Source organism: Chelon labrosus, assembly GCF_963514085.1.
Source record: "Chelon labrosus genome assembly, chromosome: 3".
Taxonomy (NCBI): Eukaryota; Metazoa; Chordata; class Actinopteri; order Mugiliformes; family Mugilidae; genus Chelon; species Chelon labrosus.
In genome coordinates this window covers 28785193-28807855 of record NC_140339.1, presented here as the reverse complement: position 1 = coordinate 28807855, position 22663 = coordinate 28785193, and the positions used below count along the sequence as shown (strand labels likewise).

General features: G+C 39.9%; 1 protein-coding gene across 1 annotated transcript; it reads right to left on the bottom strand.

Annotated features, from left to right (window-relative positions):
• Positions 1-259: 259 nt before the first annotated feature.
• aldh1a3 (aldehyde dehydrogenase 1 family, member A3) lies at positions 260-19923 on the bottom strand. Its single transcript, XM_084574915.1, has 13 exons — positions 19747-19923; positions 19461-19565; positions 18877-19017; positions 16497-16626; positions 13158-13219; positions 9736-9864; positions 8954-9067; positions 7974-8076; positions 6880-7064; positions 6087-6251; positions 3305-3462; positions 1871-1945; positions 260-1779 (listed from the first exon to the last, which is right to left on the bottom strand). The coding sequence occupies exons 1-13, from the start codon at positions 19843-19845 to the stop codon at positions 1710-1712; spliced, it is 1536 nt and encodes a 511-aa protein (XP_084431041.1). The 5' UTR covers positions 19846-19923; the 3' UTR covers positions 260-1709.
• Positions 19924-22663: the final 2740 nt, after the last annotated feature.

Below are 22663 nucleotides of genomic sequence, written 5' to 3'. Positions count from 1 at the left end.
TGGGATTTTGGCACAAGGGATTGTTACATCTAATCCTGTGTATTAATGAATGTCTAAAACAAAGCCAAAACAAAGCCAACTGGACCTGTTTGTCCTTTCTTGAAGACGTTTCACCATGTATTAATTGTCCTAAGCTCATAAGCACTCAATAATTTTTTTTAGGAATGTTTCAAAATAAATTACTATTTTAGATTTTCTAAAAGATTCATAATGATCATAGATCAGGTACAAAGACACAAACACAAAGGGTAGTTGAGTTTCTTTATTCCAAATTTCTGATAAAGTACAAAATTAGAAACCTGTTTGCCATTCAAAACATAAACAGTATGTGAGAAAAACAAAAATCTTAAGTGGCACTAACATTATTGCTATTACAGTACTAAAATGTTACGGGCAAGGTAAATATTACCTTATCTGGGACAGGAAACAGAGTTCCTTCCAATATTTGAAAGGAAAGGCACATTCTCCTCAGCAGAGATAATATTCGTATTAGATCACACCAGGTTAGAAACAAAAAGTGTATCTGCATACATCTGCTACTCAGCAATTACATAAATAAACAACATTTTTTTTCTCTGACATTCCCATATTGCCCCATGTCCCAATTGAATGGAAATCATTTTAAAAAATCCAATAATTTTAGATTAATCCTAATTTCTTTTAGTATAATTTAATTTTAGTATATATTTCTATCTGTATATCTGTATCTATCTATAGATATATAGATATAAATATATATCCTGAACTTTATCTGCCTTAAGGATTGAAAGGATTGAACATTTTAACCACTGGAGTATTTTTTAACACTCTTAGGTTAAGAGACATCCATGCAGTTCACATGATGGAAAACAACCCCTGAGACAGGGCCTGACAGCTACCTCCACCTACTTCCATTATTTCCTGTGTTAGAATAAAAAGGAAGACTAGGACACTAAACATTCCAGCTAAAAGAGACAATTATGAACTTTTACAAAGGTGAACTATGGGTCTGCAGCTCATTAAAGGGCCACACCAGTTGAACATTTACACTGAATATTTGGGATATTTTGCCAAAAATGTATATCTAGTTACATGACATTTGAGCAGACCAAACACACTGACAGCATCCACTGGGAGAGGTTAAAGTTCATCAACCAGGAGTCAGAAATCTGGACTGAGACAGCAGCTACTATCTACCCCACACATGCAGCACTTACTAATGACAAGTGGACCAGTTCCATGTCAAGGAAGCAAACTCCATTGTCTGATGTAGGCCCTAGGATGTGTTTGTATTTTCTCCGTTGGTAAAACTGGAATATCCACCAAAATCACTGCTTCATTTAAACCAAAGGAAATATTCACTGATAATGGATTTATTGCTGGAATCTTTATTCTTCAAATATGTTGAATTGTATGCTTGGATTGGATGTTCGTCTGACCTTCTGTGTTCCATGGTTTAATTGGAAATACACCAACTGAACACTGTCTCGAGTTTCAAATCACATAGTTATTTTAAGGGATCGCCAGAAAAGATTATTGGGAAATCAGTAAATTATTGCTGAGTAAAACCCTTCCTCCTTTAATGCTCTGACATACTGTATAGACTGATATATTGGCCCAGCCCTGCTGTCATCATAGTGAGCGTGGCCATCATATGTGGGTTCGAGAGAATTGAGATGTGTGGCCTGATGTGATGGGAAGTGGAGGGAAGTGGAATTTCCCGGTTCTTCTCATATGGTTTCTCTCAGTTTGATGGTCACTGTTTTCACTTCAGAGTACTCAGCCAGAGCATACTCTCCACTGAGGAGACAGAGACAACATGCAAGGATGGTTAGGTGACGACACACTGAACAGGTATTATGAAATGTGAAGAAACAGTGATGGTTCTTACAGCTCTCGTCCATTGCCTGACATCTTATAGCCTCCAAAGGGAGTCTGGGCATGAAGGGCGTTGTAGCAGTTTATCCTTAACAAAGAGAGAGAGAGAGAGAGAGAGAGAGAGAGAGAGAGAGAGTGAAAGCTCAGATTTATTTGCATTCGGCTCTTTCATATATAAGCTGTTAATGCCAGCACTAAATCTTAATCAGATAAACAAAAAAAGGATTTAGAGCCAGTCTTGATAGAAGTAAGCAAAAAATCACTAGTCATACTTTCACTTTCAGTAGAAGAAGTGAAGATAGATATCGGTGTCACGGCTCAGCGTACATGAATACAGCACCAATTTTAGCTTGAAACCCCCTCACTCAGAATGTTTAATTCATTAAGAAACACATACGCCACCTATCTAAGAGATAAAATAATCCTTTAATCCTTTAATTTATTCCACTGCTGTTACCAACAACAAGTAACATTCCAAACCACTCACAAATTGTTGTTATGGATGTATGGATCATGTCGCGACATGTCCTTGAGCAAGATACTGAACGTTGATTTGTTCCCAGTGCTTGGCAGTGGTGTGTGAGTGTGTTTGTGTGAATGGACAGGTAGATATGTCGATGTAACTGCAAAGTGCTTTGAATACCAGTAGGTAGAAACGTGCTATGTGAATACAAGACTGTTTAACTTCTTAGACATGAAATACACCAACCTACACGAACATCTCTAAATATCACTGTTGGCATCTTTTTGTCTAATCTTTGTCACTGTTTGGCCTTTTTCTTTTGCCCCGCTCTGAGTTCAGTTTTCAGAAAAGCTGTGCCACCCGCTACAACACTTGATCTTCCCCACCCCTCTGCTCAGCTGATTCCATTCTGCTGAAGAGTCCCTGCGGTACATACTGCATATCCCCAGCTCACCACTATGGATCTGCAAGATTGTCTTTGAGTCTCAGGTTCCAAGCGTCCTATTTACTTTGTCAGTGTTTTATCTATTTTTTTGACCTCGTCTGAACTCTGGATTCTGCCTCTGTCTGCGCCCTGCTGTTTTGCTTACCTGCCTGAATTTGCAACCTTATTGAAGCTCTCTGACAAACTCTGTAAGATCTGTATGTAAAACAGCTGTTCTGTACAGTCTCTCTAGTGTTGTTTCCAGATACAGTTAGTAAGCCTCTCTGTTCATATTTTGTATCTGTGTATTCAGTTTAAGCCATTAATCATGGTTCACTGACATTCACACGAGACTTTATGAAGCTTTTATCACAGAGAAGTCAAATCAGGTGGAAATAACTCACCCACAGCTGCTGCAGAAAGGGGTTAATCATTTCATGCTTGAATTTTGTGTCCAGTAATGTGTTTGTAATCTGATCAGCACTGCTGTAGGAAATCAAATACCTGTCCTAGTGTTCCCTCTTGTTGTCTGCTAATAACAACAGCAAACACGAACTTACCAGACAGTGCCAGTCTCCAGAGCTGCGGACACAGACAGAGCTCTGTCCATACTTGTTGTGAAGACTGCTGACACCAGGCCGTACTGTGAGTCGTTTGCTCTTTCTATAGCCTCCTGCTGGCTCTTGAAGCTGAATATACACTGCACTGGACCAAAGATCTGGAGAAGGAAATCAGATCAGTAAAGACCAGGCACATGCAAAGAGAACTAATACTGTACAATACAACTAAACTGTATCCTGTCATCTGTGATGGTCAGTCATATACTGTGTATAAAAAAACAGGTGGGATTATAAATAGACTAGCTAAACAATTAAAAACTTTCCATTATTTAGTAATGACAAAAGAAGAAAGTATACATAGAATTATCCCTGCGAGCCTCTCAGTACATACCATGACAGACAATACGTCAGAGTTCATTATACTAAGTACAATTGGCCTCATTCCTTTATTCATAGAGTAGCTGGTTAGCCTGACCAAACTTAACTATTATTAGAATATGAGTCTGGTAACAAACCATTTGAATTTCATTAGGGTGTGTTTCAACCGACAGAGAAAAAGAAATACCTTTGTCTAGCAACTGATCAGAGCATTTTTGTTGTAAACTAATTCAATTCCACAGTGCTCAGATGACGTGGATAACTACTTTGCTGTTACTCTCCTGTCTATCACAGCATTAAACCCGTCTAAATGATTTGACCGACCCAGCAGGTCCTTGTAGCTGGAGGAAGTATGGTCTTCCAGGTGTGTTACTCCTGCCATCGTGGTGGCTCTCCCTGTTTAGGATTTCTTAGGCATGTTTTATGGATGACATTAAAACCTATGCAGTGCTGCTAGCAAGCCTTCTATGGAAGAACCCAGTTTCTACTTAACCAGTGGAGAGAAGGAAGACATGCAGGAGACCAAGAACAGTCAGATGACAGACAACAAAAGAGATTAGTTGTTATTTAGAGTCTTTCTGACCAGCTGGGTGGAACTCAGGCTACAGCAGGCCAGGAACCAGGTGAGCCAACTGTGTCCTCCTAAAGGAGGTGCTGTCATATCAGGGGGAGTCTTGCTTTCATTGCACGAACGTGACAGGTTAAAAGGGAAATAGCCGAGAGAGAAAGTGTCCCCACAAAGATTCTGGACCTCATGGGTACATTACATAAGGCTGGGGTGCAGCCACCAAAGTTATTTCCCCGCAAGGAAAGGTCTATTGCAAATAGTCCAAAGCGATCAACAGTTTGTCAGTCTCTATTCCAGTATGTACCAGTATCTAAATCAACATCCAGTCTTGTTATGTGAACCAAATGATAACATTTTTCAATCCAAGTAATGTAAGTGAGATGCTGATTTACTCCCCAGTCAAACAATTAAATGATGAGAAGGTGTCAGGCTTAGGGGAGAATCCAGTGGCCAACACACTCCAAAGCTTCCCAGTGCCAGTGCCAATTACGCTCTCAATTTTCTTTTGTTCCTGGCTCAGTGATCTCACACAGCATAAGATTTTGCCTGCACTGCTGTGTTCTGGGACATTGAATTAAGTTGCTGTCCTTTCAAAGAATGATCCGCTCTAGGGACTTTGATTTTGGTAGAGTCATTGTTGCTTTTGCCTGTGTCTCCACTAGACCAGCAGAGCCCAACTTCTGTGGTAGAAGTTGATTTAGCTCCTCTTCAAATGCCTGCCTTGAAGATTTTACCTTTGTGGATGACTTACAACAAGATGATTTTGGTTTCAAGGTAAGCATGAATGATGGTCGTTTCATGGAACCTTCCCTTGATGGTAAGATGGTTAAGCTAACCACCTTATGGACCCATTACCACAAGCCACCAAGACTGATCATATGATAAGGTCTGTGCAAACAATTTTCCTTATCTGATCAAGAATGTCTGATCAGAGTTTCAGGTTTCCAAAAGATGACGCACAATACTGGTATGTAATCCATCACTCAAATTCATGCTGGTTTAGTCAGGGGAAAGGTCTGGAGTAGTTTTATTTACTTAGACCTTAAAAGTCATAGCCTGTCAAACTAAGCGGCATCTAGGACACGCTCCTTAGATGGAGAAGATTGCGTTGAATATGCATGCACACATGGAACTTAGGAGAGTTTTTAGACAGGAAAATGTGTATCTGCAATTTAGGAGGAAATGATCCCCAGTTTCTTTAATAACATCACTTTTAAATTGGACATAGAAGTCTTGCAGTCTAGTTTAGATTGGCTGGCGGGGGATCATCAGAGGGTCTGAGCTAAAAGCCACCAGCCAACACAATACTACGTAACAGTTGCCAATTGGAAAGATATTAACTGATGAGTGAACCTGAATGGCATTTAATGATGACAAAATATTTCAGGGTCAAACATAAGGTGTTCAAAACGCTCACTAGGTTCATGGCCCTCTTTCTCCATGTTGGCATGAAAAGTATGGACTGGGTGTGTGTAGTGTGATAATGGGGTTGGCAGTAGCAGTAACAGCAGTTGTGCTTTTTATACATATTGTAAACTATAGCGGCGACATCACATTTTATTTTGGGAAATAAAATCTGCAAAAAATGCAGATACAAATAATTAAAATAATATTTTTTAAATAGTCAAAATTAAGACATAAGATATGAAAATGACTTAGTAATTTTGTCTGATCTCCTAATTTTCGTTTAAAAAAACTGCTGGGCAGCCCCTGAGCGTCGCCTGCTGTGCAGTTGAAGCACATTTCCACAGGGTGTCAGGCTTTATTTTCACACACTGCCACCGCTCCGTCAGAATCACTCGGGTTAATTTGTGAAGCAACAAAACAAGTAGTAACCTCTTCCTTGGCGATGCGCATGTGGTCTTTGACTCCAGAGAAGATGGTGGGCTGAATGAAGAGGCTCTTCTCACCCACAGCTCCACCCCCACACTCCAGCGTGGCGCCCTCCTTCTTTCCACTCTCTATTAGGTCCATGATTTTGTCAAACTGCTCTCGATCAATCTGGTAGAAGCATTGGACAGATGAGGAGACAAAGGAATGAGATATTTTAATGGTATGGGAACAATTGTGGGGAATTTGTTTTCCTATGAAACAATACCGAGACTTTGATCAGGGTGAGACTTTGTTTGATTATTGATCATTTTGCCATGTATTTACTTTGTAATTATGAGTGTCACAGTGTCTCTAAATACTTTTTGAAGCAATGCACATGAGAGATACGAGAGACATTACTTGGGGTGATGAACTTTCATATGATTGTCATATGAATCTGCAGATAATCTCAGGTTTATTGGGCTTTATAGCTTGTTTCAGCTCATTGTTTAACTTCTGTTACACCGTATCCTGTGAACCGTATCCAATTATGATGAAGGGGCATGTAGTGGGTGTCAGCTGAAATTGTGATTGAACAAAACATGTAACATCTCGGTATTCTCGCACACTTTGCCTTTCTTCCACCCATTTTCATCAATCAATCATGTCCGACGTGTACACAAGCAACTTCTTGCTAATAGATTGGCCATATCATTTTAAATCATGTTCACAAATAGTTTTCCAAGTGCACAGCAGTTAATACAGAAGCACACATCTTCTCAGTTTGTAGTTTGTTATCTTGATTGTTTGCTCATACCTGTGGTCCATGTGATGTCTGGGGGTCCAGTGGGTCTCCGATGACAATCCTCTTGGCGCTTTCGACGCTGCGACGCACAAACTCCTCATAAATACTTTCCTCCACAAAGACACGCGATGCAGCCGTGCAGCACTGACCCTGGTTATAAAACGCTCCCTTCTGGGTTTCTTCCACTGCCACCTGCACTGTAGACACACACATGCAATACTCACATGAGATAGACTGACCACTTGACTTACCTTGAAGTGTGTTTACGTAATGCAGTGCGGAAAAATCACATTAAATCTCACAATGGTGAAAAATGTGATCTCAGGGACTCAGACGGTGGCATGCTTTTTGGTGCTAGTTTGGTGCTGAACTGGAGTTCTGCTGTGGTTTTATACAACAGTTTACAGAGTTTACTCAGAGCGGTGGCAGTTCAGTGGTGGAAACGTGTAGCTGATGAGAAAGGTCAGATGAGAGTGGCTTGGTTCAATCTTACAGAAAAGCAACGGCAACTTTAACAACCACGTCTATAGCTGTGGTGAGCACAAAAGCATCTCGGAAAGCGCAACCTGTTGAATGATGAGGTGGATGAGCTACAATAGCAGAAACTACAATGAGCATCCACTACTGTCAGCTAATAACAGAACTCTCCGGGAGAAGGCTCACCATGACTGAAGAAGAATGGAAAAACATTCATGTGATGAGTCTTGATGTCAGCTGAGTTTGTAGGGTCACAAGTGAGTGTCTACAAGATGAACCCATGGACTCAGCCTGCCTAAACGGTCCAGTCCAATCAGGTAAAGGGTACCAATCATTGTTAGAGCCTATCCTTTTTCTAGCAAGATAATGCACCTAGTCACATTCAGCTAATAAATGTACTGAATATGAATAAAAACACAAAAAGCTGAGTTGTACAAGTGACAGGGCATCATATTTCAGCGCTGTAGTGAAAATTATGAATTCATTATAAATTCACCTGAGCTGCAAAAGTGTAACATAATCATGTAACGGGGCATTTTGTGACTGCATGCAGACATAATCAAAACACAACATGCTGATGCTGCATTTTATCACTGAAAATAACACAAGCAGATCGTGCATTTACTTACAGTCACAGTCAGCAAACACGATGCAGGGGTTCTTGCCACCCAACTCCAATGTCACTCTCTTTAGATTACTTTTAGCTGCTGCTTCTTTGATCATCTGCCCCACCTAGTTTCAAAGGAAACACAATAAGTACAAACTTGGAACAGAGGAAGGAAGGGCTTGAAAGCTCGACTAACAAGAGGTAGGATGACAGTTTTGAAAGCTAGAGGTATAAATACTGAGGGGACTGACTGCATAACGAGATCGGAGATACAGAAGACATATAACACACGCAACAACAGTCAAGTTAACAGAGAGACATTGAGGGCATTTGGTGGATTGAAGGAGTGAACCAGGGGAAACAAATGACTGTATGAGTCCATGGGCAATAGTACTTTTTTGTTTCAAAATAATGAAACAAGTATGATAAAAACATTTCAGAACTGGAAAACTGATTTTTACTGATTTTAAAATTAATTATTTCAAAAACATCAGGCTGTACAGGCAATTAAGAAGAATAGGGCCTCAGAAGAATAAAACATTTAAACGTAGCTCCTTTACTAAAGTGTAAGGTGAGCAAACAAGACTGCTCAGAGGCTTACTTCCTCATGCTTTGAATAATGGGGCAGAGTTTACAGGGTGTCCCATTGCTGGCTGGTGAAACACACATAACACAGCTGCTTTAACTTGGAATATGATGGACATCTCTAAATAATGCTCTCTCACATTAAAAACAATCCTATTTTATGAATATCTCCCCAGCTTATTTAAATTGTACTAAACCAATATATTTACTGTTTCTTCCATGGTCTTCTTTGTTGTTTTCTGTTTCCCTACCATCCAAGCATTTTCTTTTCTACTTTAGGACATTTTGACACAAGGAAATAGCTTTACCTTGTTAAAAGCAGTACTGGAGCACACTAATGCCTCCAAAATTGTTTAAACATCAGTCATATATAAAAATGTTTGTGCAAGAGAAGTGCACCGTCAAACACTGGCATACCTCAGTGGAGCCAGTGAAGGCTACTTTGTCAATGTCCTTGTGGCTGGCAATGGCTGCCCCTGCCGTGGAGCCAAACCCTGGGACGATGTTCACAACTCCAGGAGGGAACTCCGCCTTAAATGACAATCCAGAAAGCACGTTAATGCAAGGAATCCCTAGTGATCTGTCCACATCCAAGCCTGTGGCCATAACATCTTTGAAATAGCGTTACCTGTGAATTTAATTTGGCTCTTGATCTCCTAGAATCATGTCATTTAGCATCTTTTAACCTTATTTCTCCTTTGAACTTCGAACTCGAGCTACATTTGACTGTGTGAAATGTTTTAAGAAATGGAAAAACAGTATAAATCCCACCAGCTAAACATTTTCTATGTACAGTATGTAGGACAAAAGATATAATAGAATAAACTTCAGTAAAAACAACACATATTAGTGTCAATACATGGTGTGCAAGGTACCATAAAAGAAGAGATCAGAGAGATAGTGAACCTCCATCAGTCACATGTAAACCTTTCTTATACTGTGATTATGTCAAGTGGATGACAAGAACAATGACTGTCCAAACCATACTTAGGGAATAGTTGAATTCATGTCCAGATTGTCTCCTTTTTAGTCAACAGTCACTCCAAAAACAGAATAGTCTAATCACAGGCAGAATTTTCTGTAGGAATACAGGCCCTGAATTTGTTCAAGAAGAGGACGATCAGAGGTTTCTAGTCTAAGCCTCTCTCAGCCCTGAGCTTGGATCAGTCCCACTGTACGTGTTGAGCCTAATATCAGACCTCTTTGATGAGCGATCCGACGTGGAGGGCCGTGAGCGGGGTCTGCTCTGCTGGCTTGACAACCACGGTGTTTCCGCAACTCAGGGCCGGCGCTATCTTCCACACGAACATCAGCAGAGGAAAGTTCCACTAGCAGACACAAGAAAACATGTTAACTGACTGTATGTGTCACAGAATAAGCACAGTACAGGCTTTACTCAGTTCATTGAGTAAAGCCTGTCTAATGTAGCGTGACTCATGAAACCATGCTATATTAGGTAATATAATATTTAGCTTTTATCTCAACTCTGCTATACAAATGATGCAGTTTAACCTGCTATGAGGACACAGGGGAATAAACATCTGATGCTAGGTTCCTATTACCCCTCATTCCTCCCGCGGCAGAGCCAAACAAATTTCAAATGTATGATGCGGTTGTGGCCAGTGTTTACTTTACGAAGGCACAGATACCAAGAGATTGATGTGGCATCCTGACAAGAGGTTTGCCAGGAGTGTAGTGTTGCCTGTGTGCCTCTAAAGACCTGGATCTATAAAGCACACTAACACGATCTGCAGGTATTTTGTGGAGGTAAAGCAATATGCTTCATTATCCTCCAAAATATTCAGCTGTAGGCTACGGGAATTTGTTGTGCAATTATGTGCTGCGTGTGTCAATGCTACATGTGTTCTCAAAAGAAGCAACAGTTATGATTAACTCATTATTGGAGGGCCTCCAGTCATTTTTATTGGAGACACTCCTCTGCACTCCTTAAAATGATTATTTTAACACAAACCAATCATTATACAGTGAACCTGGCTCTCTGCAACAGCTCTGGGCTCCCTGGAGGTTCGGGTCTAACCGGTTGCCCACTTTGTTCTGTTGGTAATCCATTCCTTGCTATATGAAAACCCTAAACTACGCAATAAGCAGGTGTAATTACTAGCTGCGCATATAGTGCACAGACAGGATGTTAGAGAGTAGAATATGTCTTAAAAAATGAGCTCTAAAAGTTTTAGATGACAGCAGTATCTTTTTTGCTGTGACTCATTTCTAATTGCCGCTGCAACAACTCCATGAGCGGCACGAACTACAAAAAAAAATTATAATTGAAGCAAACCAAATATCATCAATATTTCTGTATTCCCCCTTAACTCCAAATAAAATTACTTTATCACTCATACTGAGGTCTGGAAAGAATATAGCAACAGAATAAAAGAAGCTCAGACTGATTGGTGCTGGAGATGACTGAAAGTAAACAAATTCATAAAATGAGGTCAATTATTTTCCATATTGGAAACGAATGTCCAAATAATTGGGCACTCAAACCCAAATCAGACAGCAATATATGTAAGTGCAGCATATTTATTATTTAGGCATTGTTAACTTTTACAACACGTTGGAAACACTCAGCACCATTAAGGGATCTTGAGATCACGGGTCCGGAGAAAGGTTTCCTGTTTTCCTCTGACAGTGACTCATGCTGTGTGTACGCCAGCAGTGCTTTCAGTAATTACACAATGTTCTACGGTATAAATTTCACTTTTATGATATAATCTCCCATGTCAAACAACAGCCGTTTTGTTTCTTTGTTACCAAAGCAACATTAGAGGTTGTAGGCTTATGCTCAAATGATAAAAAGTGAATGGCTGTTTTCTGTCATGATGCTGAAATTATACTTGTGCAACACAATATGGTTAACACCAAACACTACCCCACCCTAAATATGATGAAGTTATTATCAGGAGAAAAAAAACATACGTTCCAAATGTTTGAAAGTGAATCCCAGCAACACAAGGCTGGAGCAGTGTGTTGCTGTGAGAATAGCCCTAAAGGGTTTAGCAGAGAGGAGGTCTTGATTATGGACAGTAGAGATTAAGGCTGCTGGTACTTACCACTTACCAGGGTTTCATTTTATCCTTGCATCTGGACAGCGTTTTTAAATTGAGTGCAGTTGCCTAACTAGCACTATCTGTTTATGATCAATGTTTTCAGGGAAGTTCAGTCTTTAATGATTCCAATTAGGCCTGAATACAGTTAAAACCAGGGATGCTGCAGTGTACATAATATAACTATTCATTTAAAGGCTGAAAAATAAAAAGGCCCACTAGTGAGACACTAGTGGAACAATTTGGCGGATGCAGATGCCCATGCAGAGTAAGATGAAAAGATTTGATCTTATGTGTCCAGGGCATGAATGGATTAATGGAGCTGGATACAATGCAGCACTGAGAGGCCTGCTTTAGTACAGCAACATCAAAACCCATAAAGTAGACATCTGTAAAAGTGTCAATGTGAAGGTCTTCAGTCATCAAGGTCATGGTACTTCCAAAAAACAAGCTGAAACAAGGGCTACCGGGTTTTTTGAAGTCCTTTCATCACTCATTCAAGAAGCTTCCTCATTGGTGAAACCCTATAAGTCCAGCTGCCCTTGATTCACCTTGTTTTTAGGATACGTCTGTTAAACTACTGAAAGGACGCCTTAAACTGAACTAATATTTGTAAGGATCACATCAAATGCGTTTTGCATAAGCAATCAGACCTGCATTTAGTTCTGAGGCTATGTTTACACAGAAGGAGTTTCAGGCATGGTTGGTTGTGGTCTGACAGACAGATAAGCTGCTACAGATACTGGCTCACATTTTATTTGCGCTATATCCTTTTGAATGCTACTAGGTTTTCTTAAGTTCTAAAGTTAATAAAACTACTTGCTTTGGATTGGCAAATAATCACACAGGATAGACAGAGCTCACACACTGAATCCACCTCTTTAGGCCACAGTATCTGACTGGAGATGTGTTGAATAGACGAGACTAAATGACTAAATATGACAGTTTTTAATGTTTCTATCTTTACACGCGATATTAATTTTCTTACAGTCTGTGTGTATGGAACACGGAATCCAAATGAAAGGGGCCTTTCATTGCATAAATGCTTCTTCAGTTTATCATGCAGCTGTTTTTAACTAATGCTTCAACCATTTGAACAATGGAGATGATGAAAAAAAAATGTTCTCATACTTGTATCACTCTTTCCTTTTTAAAGGGTGTATACAGCAAACAAGTTTCTTTGGGACTCGGGGTATCATGACCAAGACTTTGCCAAAACTGCTGAACAGTGCAACTCTGGAGACTCTGGTCTGACTCTGTCCTAAGACACAGAATAAAGGGATATCCACATACCCTGACTTCGGAGAATAAAGGTAGAATCAACCAGCATAAATGCGAGAGCAATTTGTAAGTCTGATTCTGTACTTAACGTCCCCACGTGCACAAACACACTCACATGCACATGCACACACATGCACACACACAAACACACACATACATATATATTCAGACCAGTATCTGTGTGTTTTTAAGCAGAAATCCCATTCCCACCATGCCAAAGTAAGAGGAACAGTTCTCAGAATGTAAAAGAAGACAGTGATTTCCTCTGAACTTACTGGGATGATGGCTCCACATACACCAACAGGCTCATGTCTGGTTAAACACATGAAGCTTTCATCTGTAAAAAATCAGAAAGCACACATTCAGTTTGATCCACTATGTTTATTTTCCACTGCGAGCGCAGATTGCTGTTATTTCTTTAAGGTGCCATTTCAAACAAAACACGTCAAATACTACAGATACTTTCTCAAGTGTTTGCATTTGATTTGACTACAATGGTGCTGCAATGATGTGTGGAGCAAAGAACGGCTTGATGGCGGCTTGATTACTAATTAATTTAGGAAAACATGTGATGTTTGAACGCTGGAAGCGGTTTCGAAACGTTGTCCCAGTTTGGCCTCTGGTGAACAACTGAATTATAGGTGTATTTTCTAACAAGTGAAATGAGCAAAGCTGGCCAGATCCAAGACAAGACATCATTACTGTGCCGCATTACCACATATGGGGATTTTGTTAAACATATTTGTGTTGAATTCTCCCTAATATTGTTATCATTGACTTGGATTCTGTTATTTAAGGTTTAAATAAATGTCTGGCACTAACTACCGCCAAATGAGATAAGAAAAGGTTAATTAATCCTATGGCTCATTGGTTAAATTATGTCTGTGGTGTAGAGACAACCCCATACAAAATCACAAGTCATGCACAGGTATGATGTTTGATCTATAACCCATCAGTTCTCTTTCTTGTTTAACTGTTTGGATCTCTGCAGTACTTACCTGAGGTGCCACCAAAGAGAGTAAAATGGAGTTTCCAGATCGCCACCTTATCTTATTTAACTCAAAGTACAATACTTAAACTACTGTTAAACATTTTAAAACACTCCACCAACCACTAATATAACACGAGGTGACCTGCACATAGATGTGTCAGGGCCTCAGCGGATAATAGTCGAACCTGGCCTTCCAGTCTGCACGCTGACCTTCTAGAGTTTCTCGTGTGACTGATCACAGACTTGCGACTCCCCCCCCAAAACAGGAATCATCTCCAGCTGCCTTTATCCTGGAGTCACCAGATGAGTTTGTGCTCAATTGTAGTTGACTAAATCTTGCTGTCAGCGTGTAACACAAGATTTAGACGGCCAGACGGAGAACTGTAGCCCTGTTATTCTAAAACTCCTCACACAAAACCAACACGCACTGCTATTTTATTGCAAAATCCATTCCAGGTTGTGCACACACTTAAGTTTTATTGTTTTATTCATCCGTTTTTTGGTCTTTGTCTCAATCTCAGTTATTATTAATGACAGTGTTGACAGAGAAATGGAGTGTAAGGTTTGGTTGCATGTGTGGGTACTTAATTTGTACAAAGGAGAAAGTATCTTTAATTACTGTCATGACATTGTTTTTACTTTACAGCATGAGGTTTTTATTTATCAGATGCACTGCACCAAATAGTAATTAGCAATTATGCAACACTGATTTGTCAGTGATGAGTTGTCCAGAAAAATGGCTACTTGGCCTCATCTGCATCTGCTGAAACCAGCAGTCTATTCTGCAGCAAAGACCAAATCTACTTTGCGTTATGGAAATTTCATTCCACTTTTACAACGTGTATGACAATAAAATACAATTTCCATCAAACAACAGTTCAGGTATGTTTCCTAACTTGCAGTGAGACTGCTCCAGAACAAATCTGGAGATTACTGGGTGAGTGGTTGCTGGCTTGGGGAGGCGTTCAGCCAGCAATGATTGTTAATCCTCACAGACTGTTGCACCTCACTGATTACTATCTCGGCTTCTTCCTCTTCCTTTTGTCCGACCGTGCCTTTTGTCTCTCACCACTCTATTGGGATCTAATCGAGAGGAAAAGGCAATGGCTGTTTTGTCTATCTGCTGTCCCGCAGGGGAGACGCAAAGTAGGATCTGACAAGAGAGGGAAGTATTAACACGCTGGATGAGATACCACCCAGAGCTGAGCACAGTCCTCCCAGGTCAAAACACTTGCACTGTTGTAATTAAGTTGTTTCCCAGCTATGGTCATGGACCTCTCAAGAAGACAAATAAATCCCCCATCTCTCTAGCCCACAATGGATAGTATAGTACAATAACATCAACCTAATAGTATTCTGAAAACGCAAATGCATCACTTTATTAATATCCAGAGTTTGATATATCCTTGCACTCTGGATTCCAGCTAACGGCCTATAAATCAGGGAAAGGCTATGAAGAAATAATTAAAGTGTTTCATGCTTGTAATTTACTGTCCAAACTGCTATAAAGAAACATTCTTTACAAGATTTCCAAACCTGATATTGGGCAGTTTATTAAATTCTTCCTGGCAGATCATGTCAGATTCTGTCAAACTGCATGGGAAGTATCTATGACGTTCCATGCTCAGGTTTCTCCACAGATGTTTCTGGAGCTGAATGTCATGAATGTTTCTTCCTCAGGACTTTGGCTCATCCATTAGAGGACAGTAACAGACTTGACCTCGAGCTGGTCCAGCATTGTCTTGGCAGAATGCTTTGGTTTGCTGTCGTGCTGATAGGTGAACTGTCACCCCAGACTCTGGTTGTTGCACTGCAGAGCAGCGTTGCCAAAAGAGTTTGGTGTTTAACCCATTCGATTAGAAAATCTCTTCCTCATGCCAGCTCCTGCTGGCAGTGGGCTCTTGCAGTGCTCTCTATATGCGACCCTTAAACTAGGCTGTAACCGCAGCAATTTAACCCTTGAGTTCTTTACGCACGGACGTTCTGTTCATTTCTTATAAAGGAGCATGTAGAAGTAATAAGTTATAGAGGTGCAACGCATGGTATCTCATGCTGCCATTTTTTAAATGCAGTTTGACACATTCCAAGTGGAGTATCGTTTGCTCTTTAGTTGGATGCAGCCACTCTACTGCAAAGACCTGATTGATGGATTCTGTTCTCCAGTCACTGCAGAATACTTGTGAAGCATGTTAAGACCAACTGGTCACCTAACTGAACAAGGACTTACTTCCTTGTTTACTTAGTTTGGTTTTAAGACCTGTTGGTGTCTTGAATTTTGGCCTAACATGCAGTGTGAGCGGTGCACTCCCAAACTTTGTCTGGTCTATTCAGTTTTGCAACAGATTAATGGTTGGCATTTCTGGACACAGCTCAAGAATTATTAAAGCAAACAGAACACATCTGACCATAATTGTGGTGCAAATGGTCTGAATACTTTTGCAAATGAGACATTTCAGTATTTTCTAAAAACATTTTTGCTTTGACTTTACAGGTTATAGCGTGTAGAGCTGCTGGAGCAACGCCAGCTTTATTCATATTATAACTATACAGTGCACAAAAAGTGAAGGGTACTTTCTTGATTTGAACGCGTTATGCGACAGAGGAAAATGACACACGCACTCACCTACAGGCAGAGTCTTGCCATGAATCTTGTCGGTCCAACCTGCATAGTAACGGAGGGTTCTGATGCTGCCTTCCAAGTCTATGAAGAAGGACTGCAAGAAGGGCTTCCCTGTGTCCAGAGTTTCCAGAGTCTGAAAAATCAGAAAAGCCTATGTTACAGTTTTAGGGAAATCTTAACATACTAACAACTGCTCTGAAAATATAATGCATGGGTATGGCAAAAAATAAAAATTCTCCAGGCCCAGTGGAAAACAAATCATCATTACATAGCTTAAAGAGTAATTATAATTTATTACATCTTGGATCCTATTTGTGTTGCTTACAGTATTTTGCAAGAAAGAACCTACTGTTCAAGAAAAGACGGAAAAAATACTGTTTTTGTATTATTATTTTTTTACAGAGCTCTACAATTACTTTCCCAAAACAATCATAGTATAACCAATGAAAATGTTGGACAAAAACACAAAATAAAACCAAAACTGTAATAAGCCTCCAGTAAACCAAATATCAGTAATCTCTGGTACATGCCAGGCCTCTTCTTGCACAGTGCAAATTGCCCATAAATTTACTTCTGGCTGTTTTATTTCTCTGTTATACAATATGCCACAATTATTATGTCATACCTGTTGGTTCCTGATAGCAATAATAGCTATAATATGTGTGAATTAATTTAGGGTCTTACTAAGGTAATGAGTTGTTCATGGCTGAGGTAGCTGTTGTTGTAGTTTCCATGTGGAGCCAAGGTGATCCAGTGCAGTGTATAGTGTGTTGGCAACACGTCAAACAAGTTTATCATTGAATGTGTTGAGGCGTTATAGTGATTATGTTTCAATATGTTAGACATAATTTACCAGTAAATGCATTGTGTAGCGCTCCAACGTCAACACCATTTTGAGTGGAGCAACTTTATTTTACTTCTAAGTATAAAATCGGATGAGGTGAGGCCCCCGAGAAAGAACCGTGGATAATGCATCTACTGTAGGACATTACTGTACGTTTTAATGGTCTGAATCTGGTCCTTATTTCCTCAAACATAGCTGGGAGTTTAGTGTAATTAGCTATACCCTGCACACTACCACTCCAGAGCATGTTTGCAATTTGCAGTCACATGCAATCTGGCATTATTACTTCACTCGCGTTTGTAAGGGTTCATTTACAAACCAAAGATTTAATTCATGCAGGCAGCCTAAACTGAGAGAAAAGACACTGCAACAGGGATTCCGAACTACATGTGAAAGAAAGGAAAAGAAGCATCCAGCAACCATTACAAAGAGAAAGAGAGAGACTTGGCTGGGGTCCCTCTGTCTTGATGTCATGCGTTTATACAGACCCATCCATGATACAAATAAGTCAATATCATGATGGCACATTAAGGTTTTTTTTCTCTAACTAGAAGGAAAATACTATTAATATGTTTCTTATGAATCAATGCTTGCCTATGTAACAACAATGTGACGATATCTGATATGCAAGCAAAAAGAAATTGCTGTCCACGCTAACACGGCTTGTTACTGTCAGGGAAACATAGAGAGTGAGGTAGTTGTAGCTACTGTACTGGGCTACTCATTCCTGTTCCTGTAAAGTAAGTAAGTAAAGAATAATTTCCTTGAGTGTTTCCATCTATTTTATGCTGCTGTATTTCAACATTTCTGCGAAAAATGATTTACTTGCTTATACTATACTTATCTGAAAACTAAAGTTACTACAGATATTCTTCAGATTGCGATACTAAAAACTAACAAACGTAGAATATTCTACAGTAATGCAGACTACTATGCAGATGTACAGATGATAATCGATAATAATAACTAAACAATACAATATTGCATTTCTGTGAAGAACAGCTCAGCTGCATAATTAGTATTTTAAGAAATGTTTGCTTGGAAAGCTTGCATACTTATCCATAAATAGCCTCTTCAATTGTGTCAATTGTGTTCTTTTGCCTGTTCATTCACAGTTTATGAATAATTAAACAATTGTTTTAAAAAAAAAATTACATATGTCTTTTTTTTTCACACTGGAAATCAGTCAGCCAATCTAAGCATGATTAATAAAAGTCAGCATTGTGTCATGGTGACCAAACAGTAATGTTTTAATTATTCTTTTAAGTTGTATTTAGTTGGTTGTATAATCGGACTCTATTGCTACGCAGGCGAGTAAATTATTTTATGTAACCTGTCGATGCTTAATCTTAAAGATAAAGAAGTTTTTTTTGTTGTTGTTGTTGTTTTTTTTGCGTTGCCCTTCTATAACTTATGACTTGCACATGCTCCTTCATAAGAAATGAACAGAATGTCCGTGCGTAAAGTACTCAAGGGTTAAACTGCTGCGGTTACAGCCTAGTTTAAGGGTAGCATATAGAGAGCACTACGAGAGCCCACCGCCAGCAGGAGCCGGTCCCTCTCCATCAGGTCGGCCAGTTTGTTGAGGAGCCTCCCGCGGCTGGACGTGTCCATTTTCCGCCACGGAGAACCTCTCTGCTGGGCCGCCTTGGATGCCTCCACCGCCTTGTCCACATCTTCCTGCATGCGCGGAAAAATGACGCGGAGCAGTTATAGGTTACTAATAAAACAAGCTGTTCACACATTTTTTATTTATTTTTTTTCTAAAACTTTCAGGCCAATTTCCAGTTCTAATTATATCGGACTTGGTAGTCATGATAATACGCTACACATGGTGTGTAAAAAAAACTAAAAAATAAAATCGCCTCCCACCATAAATGTCCGTGCGTAAAAAGCTGTTTTGTGGATATGATACCTAGCCATCGATTATGTTATGTTCTTCTGTGATTATAACATCATTCTACGCAGATGGCATATTTAAAGTAAGTTTGATCAGATGTTTTGTTTGTCATATGTCTTTAGAGCCAAGCATTAAAGCAGCACAGCAGATAACCCGCAGATGATAATTAGTCTATTAACCTACGATCATTTAGGTTTACTAAAACAAAGCTCACAAAGCTTACTTTGTCTGCTTCTTCCACATCACAGATTTTGACACCTGTCGCTGGGTTGAATGTTGGAAACGTCCTTCCCTTGCTGGATGTGTGCCACTCATTGTCGATGAAAATCTGGGGAAATGGAAAGTGTTTGTGATATCTTTGCTTTCGCCTAATCTCACTCCTGAATCTACCACAAAAGTTGAGCACAGTCATAAACATTTTTACTGTCTAGTCACATGCACACTCAAACTGCAGCGTTACACTGCCTTTTTTTTTCTTTTCTTTTTTTTTTTTTGAGGATCCACATTACCTTGGTGTGTCTGATGCCTTGGACTTTGACAGGCTGAGGGAAAGGCATAGCAGGGATCCCTTCTGCCACTCCGTTCTCCGCTGTTCCGTTTTGTGCCATGGTTCTGGGTCAGCAGTACAGTTCGGGTCAGTCTGTCTGCTCCGTCTACTCTCTCAGTCAGCCGGGCCACAGGCTTTTTATAAGAATGTAGAGTTCCTCCCTCCTCACCAACTGTTAAGGAGAGCCCAACTCCGCCCCTATCAAAAATCAAGGGCCTTTATCTGAGGGGAATCTTGTTCTTGCTGCACACTGGAAACGTCCTGAAACCGCATTTATTACTAAGCCCTATACCTCCTGCGACCTTCTTACTGTAAGAGGCACGCTGTGAGGCACCTTTTCCAGTTAAGGAGTGCATTTTAATCTTCATTTTAAATGCTGGGATGACGGTGAGCATGCGTTTTTTCAGATTTCACAAAATGGAAAGTCAAGAGCAAATGTTCACTCCTGAATTATTTGTCTGTGTCTTCCAGCCCAGGAAATGCCAGTAAAGAGAGTTCATTGATTCTGCTGGGTATTGTTTACATCGCATCACCGCAGCTTTGATCTGCTCCTGTCTGCACATTTGGATCGACTGCTGCATGCTCATCAGTCAGGTGTTATGAGTTACGATGTTCCTCGCAAAGTTGTTTTTTTTGCACCTGGGCCTGTTGAAGTTGAATGGAGTTGAACGCATGCAAACAAATGCTTTTGTTCATGGGGACAAAGCTGCCTGCTTGCTCCGGACTTGCACTCATACACAGTCAGCTATTGTTTCCCCTTCATCGCTCCTTGTCACTCTTTATGTCAAAGTTTAATTAGGACAACGAGCTTTCGCAGGCTCATTTCTCACTTCACCAACTTTCTAACACTCCATAATTAGAGACAGAGACTCAAAGAGGCTCAAAGGGACCGAAGAGAGGGAGCGACCCACAGAGAAAGAGAGAGCGAGAGAGGAGAGAGTAAGACGTGTGTGTGTCTGTGTACGTGCGTGTACGACCGTGTGTGTGTGTGCGCGCGCGCGCGCATGGGGGTGGGGGCAGGATAATGCAAAGCTTGGACAATGCAAAAACCTAGACCCATGCAAATAAGCAGGAACCTGTTCTGGAGGTGATGACTTCATTTTTCAGTTGACAATATTAATAACAAAAAAAAAAAAAACTCAACGAGGACAACACAAGTGTTCTTCAGATGGGATCAGCAAGCCAAAATATATATTAAAATTTCCATCCAGGGGGAAGCCAGATCCAACCTTAACTGTTCTTTTTCTCATTAAAGGATGTTGTCTATTGTTCGACTGACAACATTGTCAGATCTTACTACCGTTGTACTACATTGTTTTTTGGCACTCAGTCCTAAACCTTATGGCGTCAAGTCCTTTCTTATTGCTTTCATAAAAACATTTATTTAAAAAATCCCTAAATATCCACTGTTGTTTTTTTAGTCAAATGTCTCCTATTGATGACACAGAAGACAAGAGGTGAGACGGTTGTCCATTAATTGCAGGGTTGGTGGTTCGATCCTCTGCCTCTCCAAATGTGGAAGTGTCCTTTGGCAAGACACTCCCAATGACATGCAATTACCTTGCATGGCAGCTCTGCTGTCATTGATGAGTGTTTGTATGCAATATGCTTTTGGTACCACTACGGAAGAAAAGTGCCATGTAATTCCATTTAAAGGAGACGCATTTGGTGGGAACCACTCTGTTCTCCACAGTGCATAGATTATTAGATTTGATTCAGTGTGAATAGCCACGCCTTTTTAATCTATCTTTTTAATTTTACTAAAAAAGGCAAGCAGAAACATGAAAACTAAAACACAAAATTCTTTGGATCCAGAAACATCTTGTTGGCTCAGCGCCGTGCGGGATATCCAAATGCCTGTGTGAAGGCCAGACATATTTTTTGTTCACGTTTTAACCAAACCCTGATGATCAGCATTGGAATATAACCAGTGAATATTCACTGCCACGATGCGAGGGAGGAAATGCCAACGGCATTCTGATTGATGAGTATGATAAACAGTAGTAATACTTATTTTGAACACTGTCTATGGAAAACTTAATTTATGAGAGGCAATGTCAACATCCTGACAATCTCTGGTCAGTTTTCTCTCGGACTGAGAGTTAGGAGAGTGTCCTTTCGTGGGAAAGTGGAGCTACGTGACCTCCTTCCAAGCTAATTGGCTCCGCACACATTCAAATGAAGGTCAAGTGTCCACCCATGAGTTGTAGCTTCCCGGCCAGACCTGCAAAATCATGCCTTTATTGTTGACAACTTGTCAAAATCCATGGACAAAAACAAAGGGGTATATTGTCATCCCTATCAGCAATAAAATTATAAAATCACTGATTTATGGAATAAAATTCTATTAGAATTCCATTAGAAATCCATTAGATAGAATAGGTGGAAGTGAATGTCCTTAAAAAGTACAGAAACTTTAGTTTTGCTCATGCAACCTCATGCATAATACTCATGTGCTGTACTTGAGCTTGATGAAATGCAGAAAAGGCACATTAGAAAATAGAAAAGAGTATTAAAAGGAATAATTTATATAAAAAATGTATACTAACAAAAAACATACTGGTTCTACAGAGATAAAATATCCAAGTCTGACCGGAAAAACAAAAAGATATAATGCATAAAATAATTAAAATGCCATTTAACATGCAAAAACATTTCCTCTTCCTCTCACGAAGTGTTTATTTCTCAGTTTGAAGCTCTTCAGAAAGATTTAATAGAAACAAAGCAGCAGCTAAATATTTAAGACCACAAAGAAACCCACTTAGGTTGCATATAGTGCGGAAATAATGTAAATCTGCATTTTATGGCTCATTTCAAAGAGTGACACATAATAAATCACAAACATTTATACTTTGCCTTCAGGGGGGTGGTGGGCAATT

What these genes read in the sequence shown, in the direction of transcription:
- aldh1a3 (XM_084574915.1), bottom strand. Translation starts at nt 19,845, where the DNA reads ATGGCACAAAACGGAACAGCGGAGAACGGAGTGGCAGAAGGGATCCCT. An exon ending in AAGGCATCAGACACACCAAG is followed by an intron (nt 19,566 to 19,746) that starts GTAATGTGGATC and finishes CCATTTCCCCAG; the next exon opens with ATTTTCATCGACAATGAGTG. An exon ending in TCGGATCGCTCATCAAAGAG is followed by an intron (nt 9,068 to 9,735) that starts GTCTGATATTAG and finishes TTGTCATTTAAG; the next exon opens with GCGGAGTTCCCTCCTGGAGT.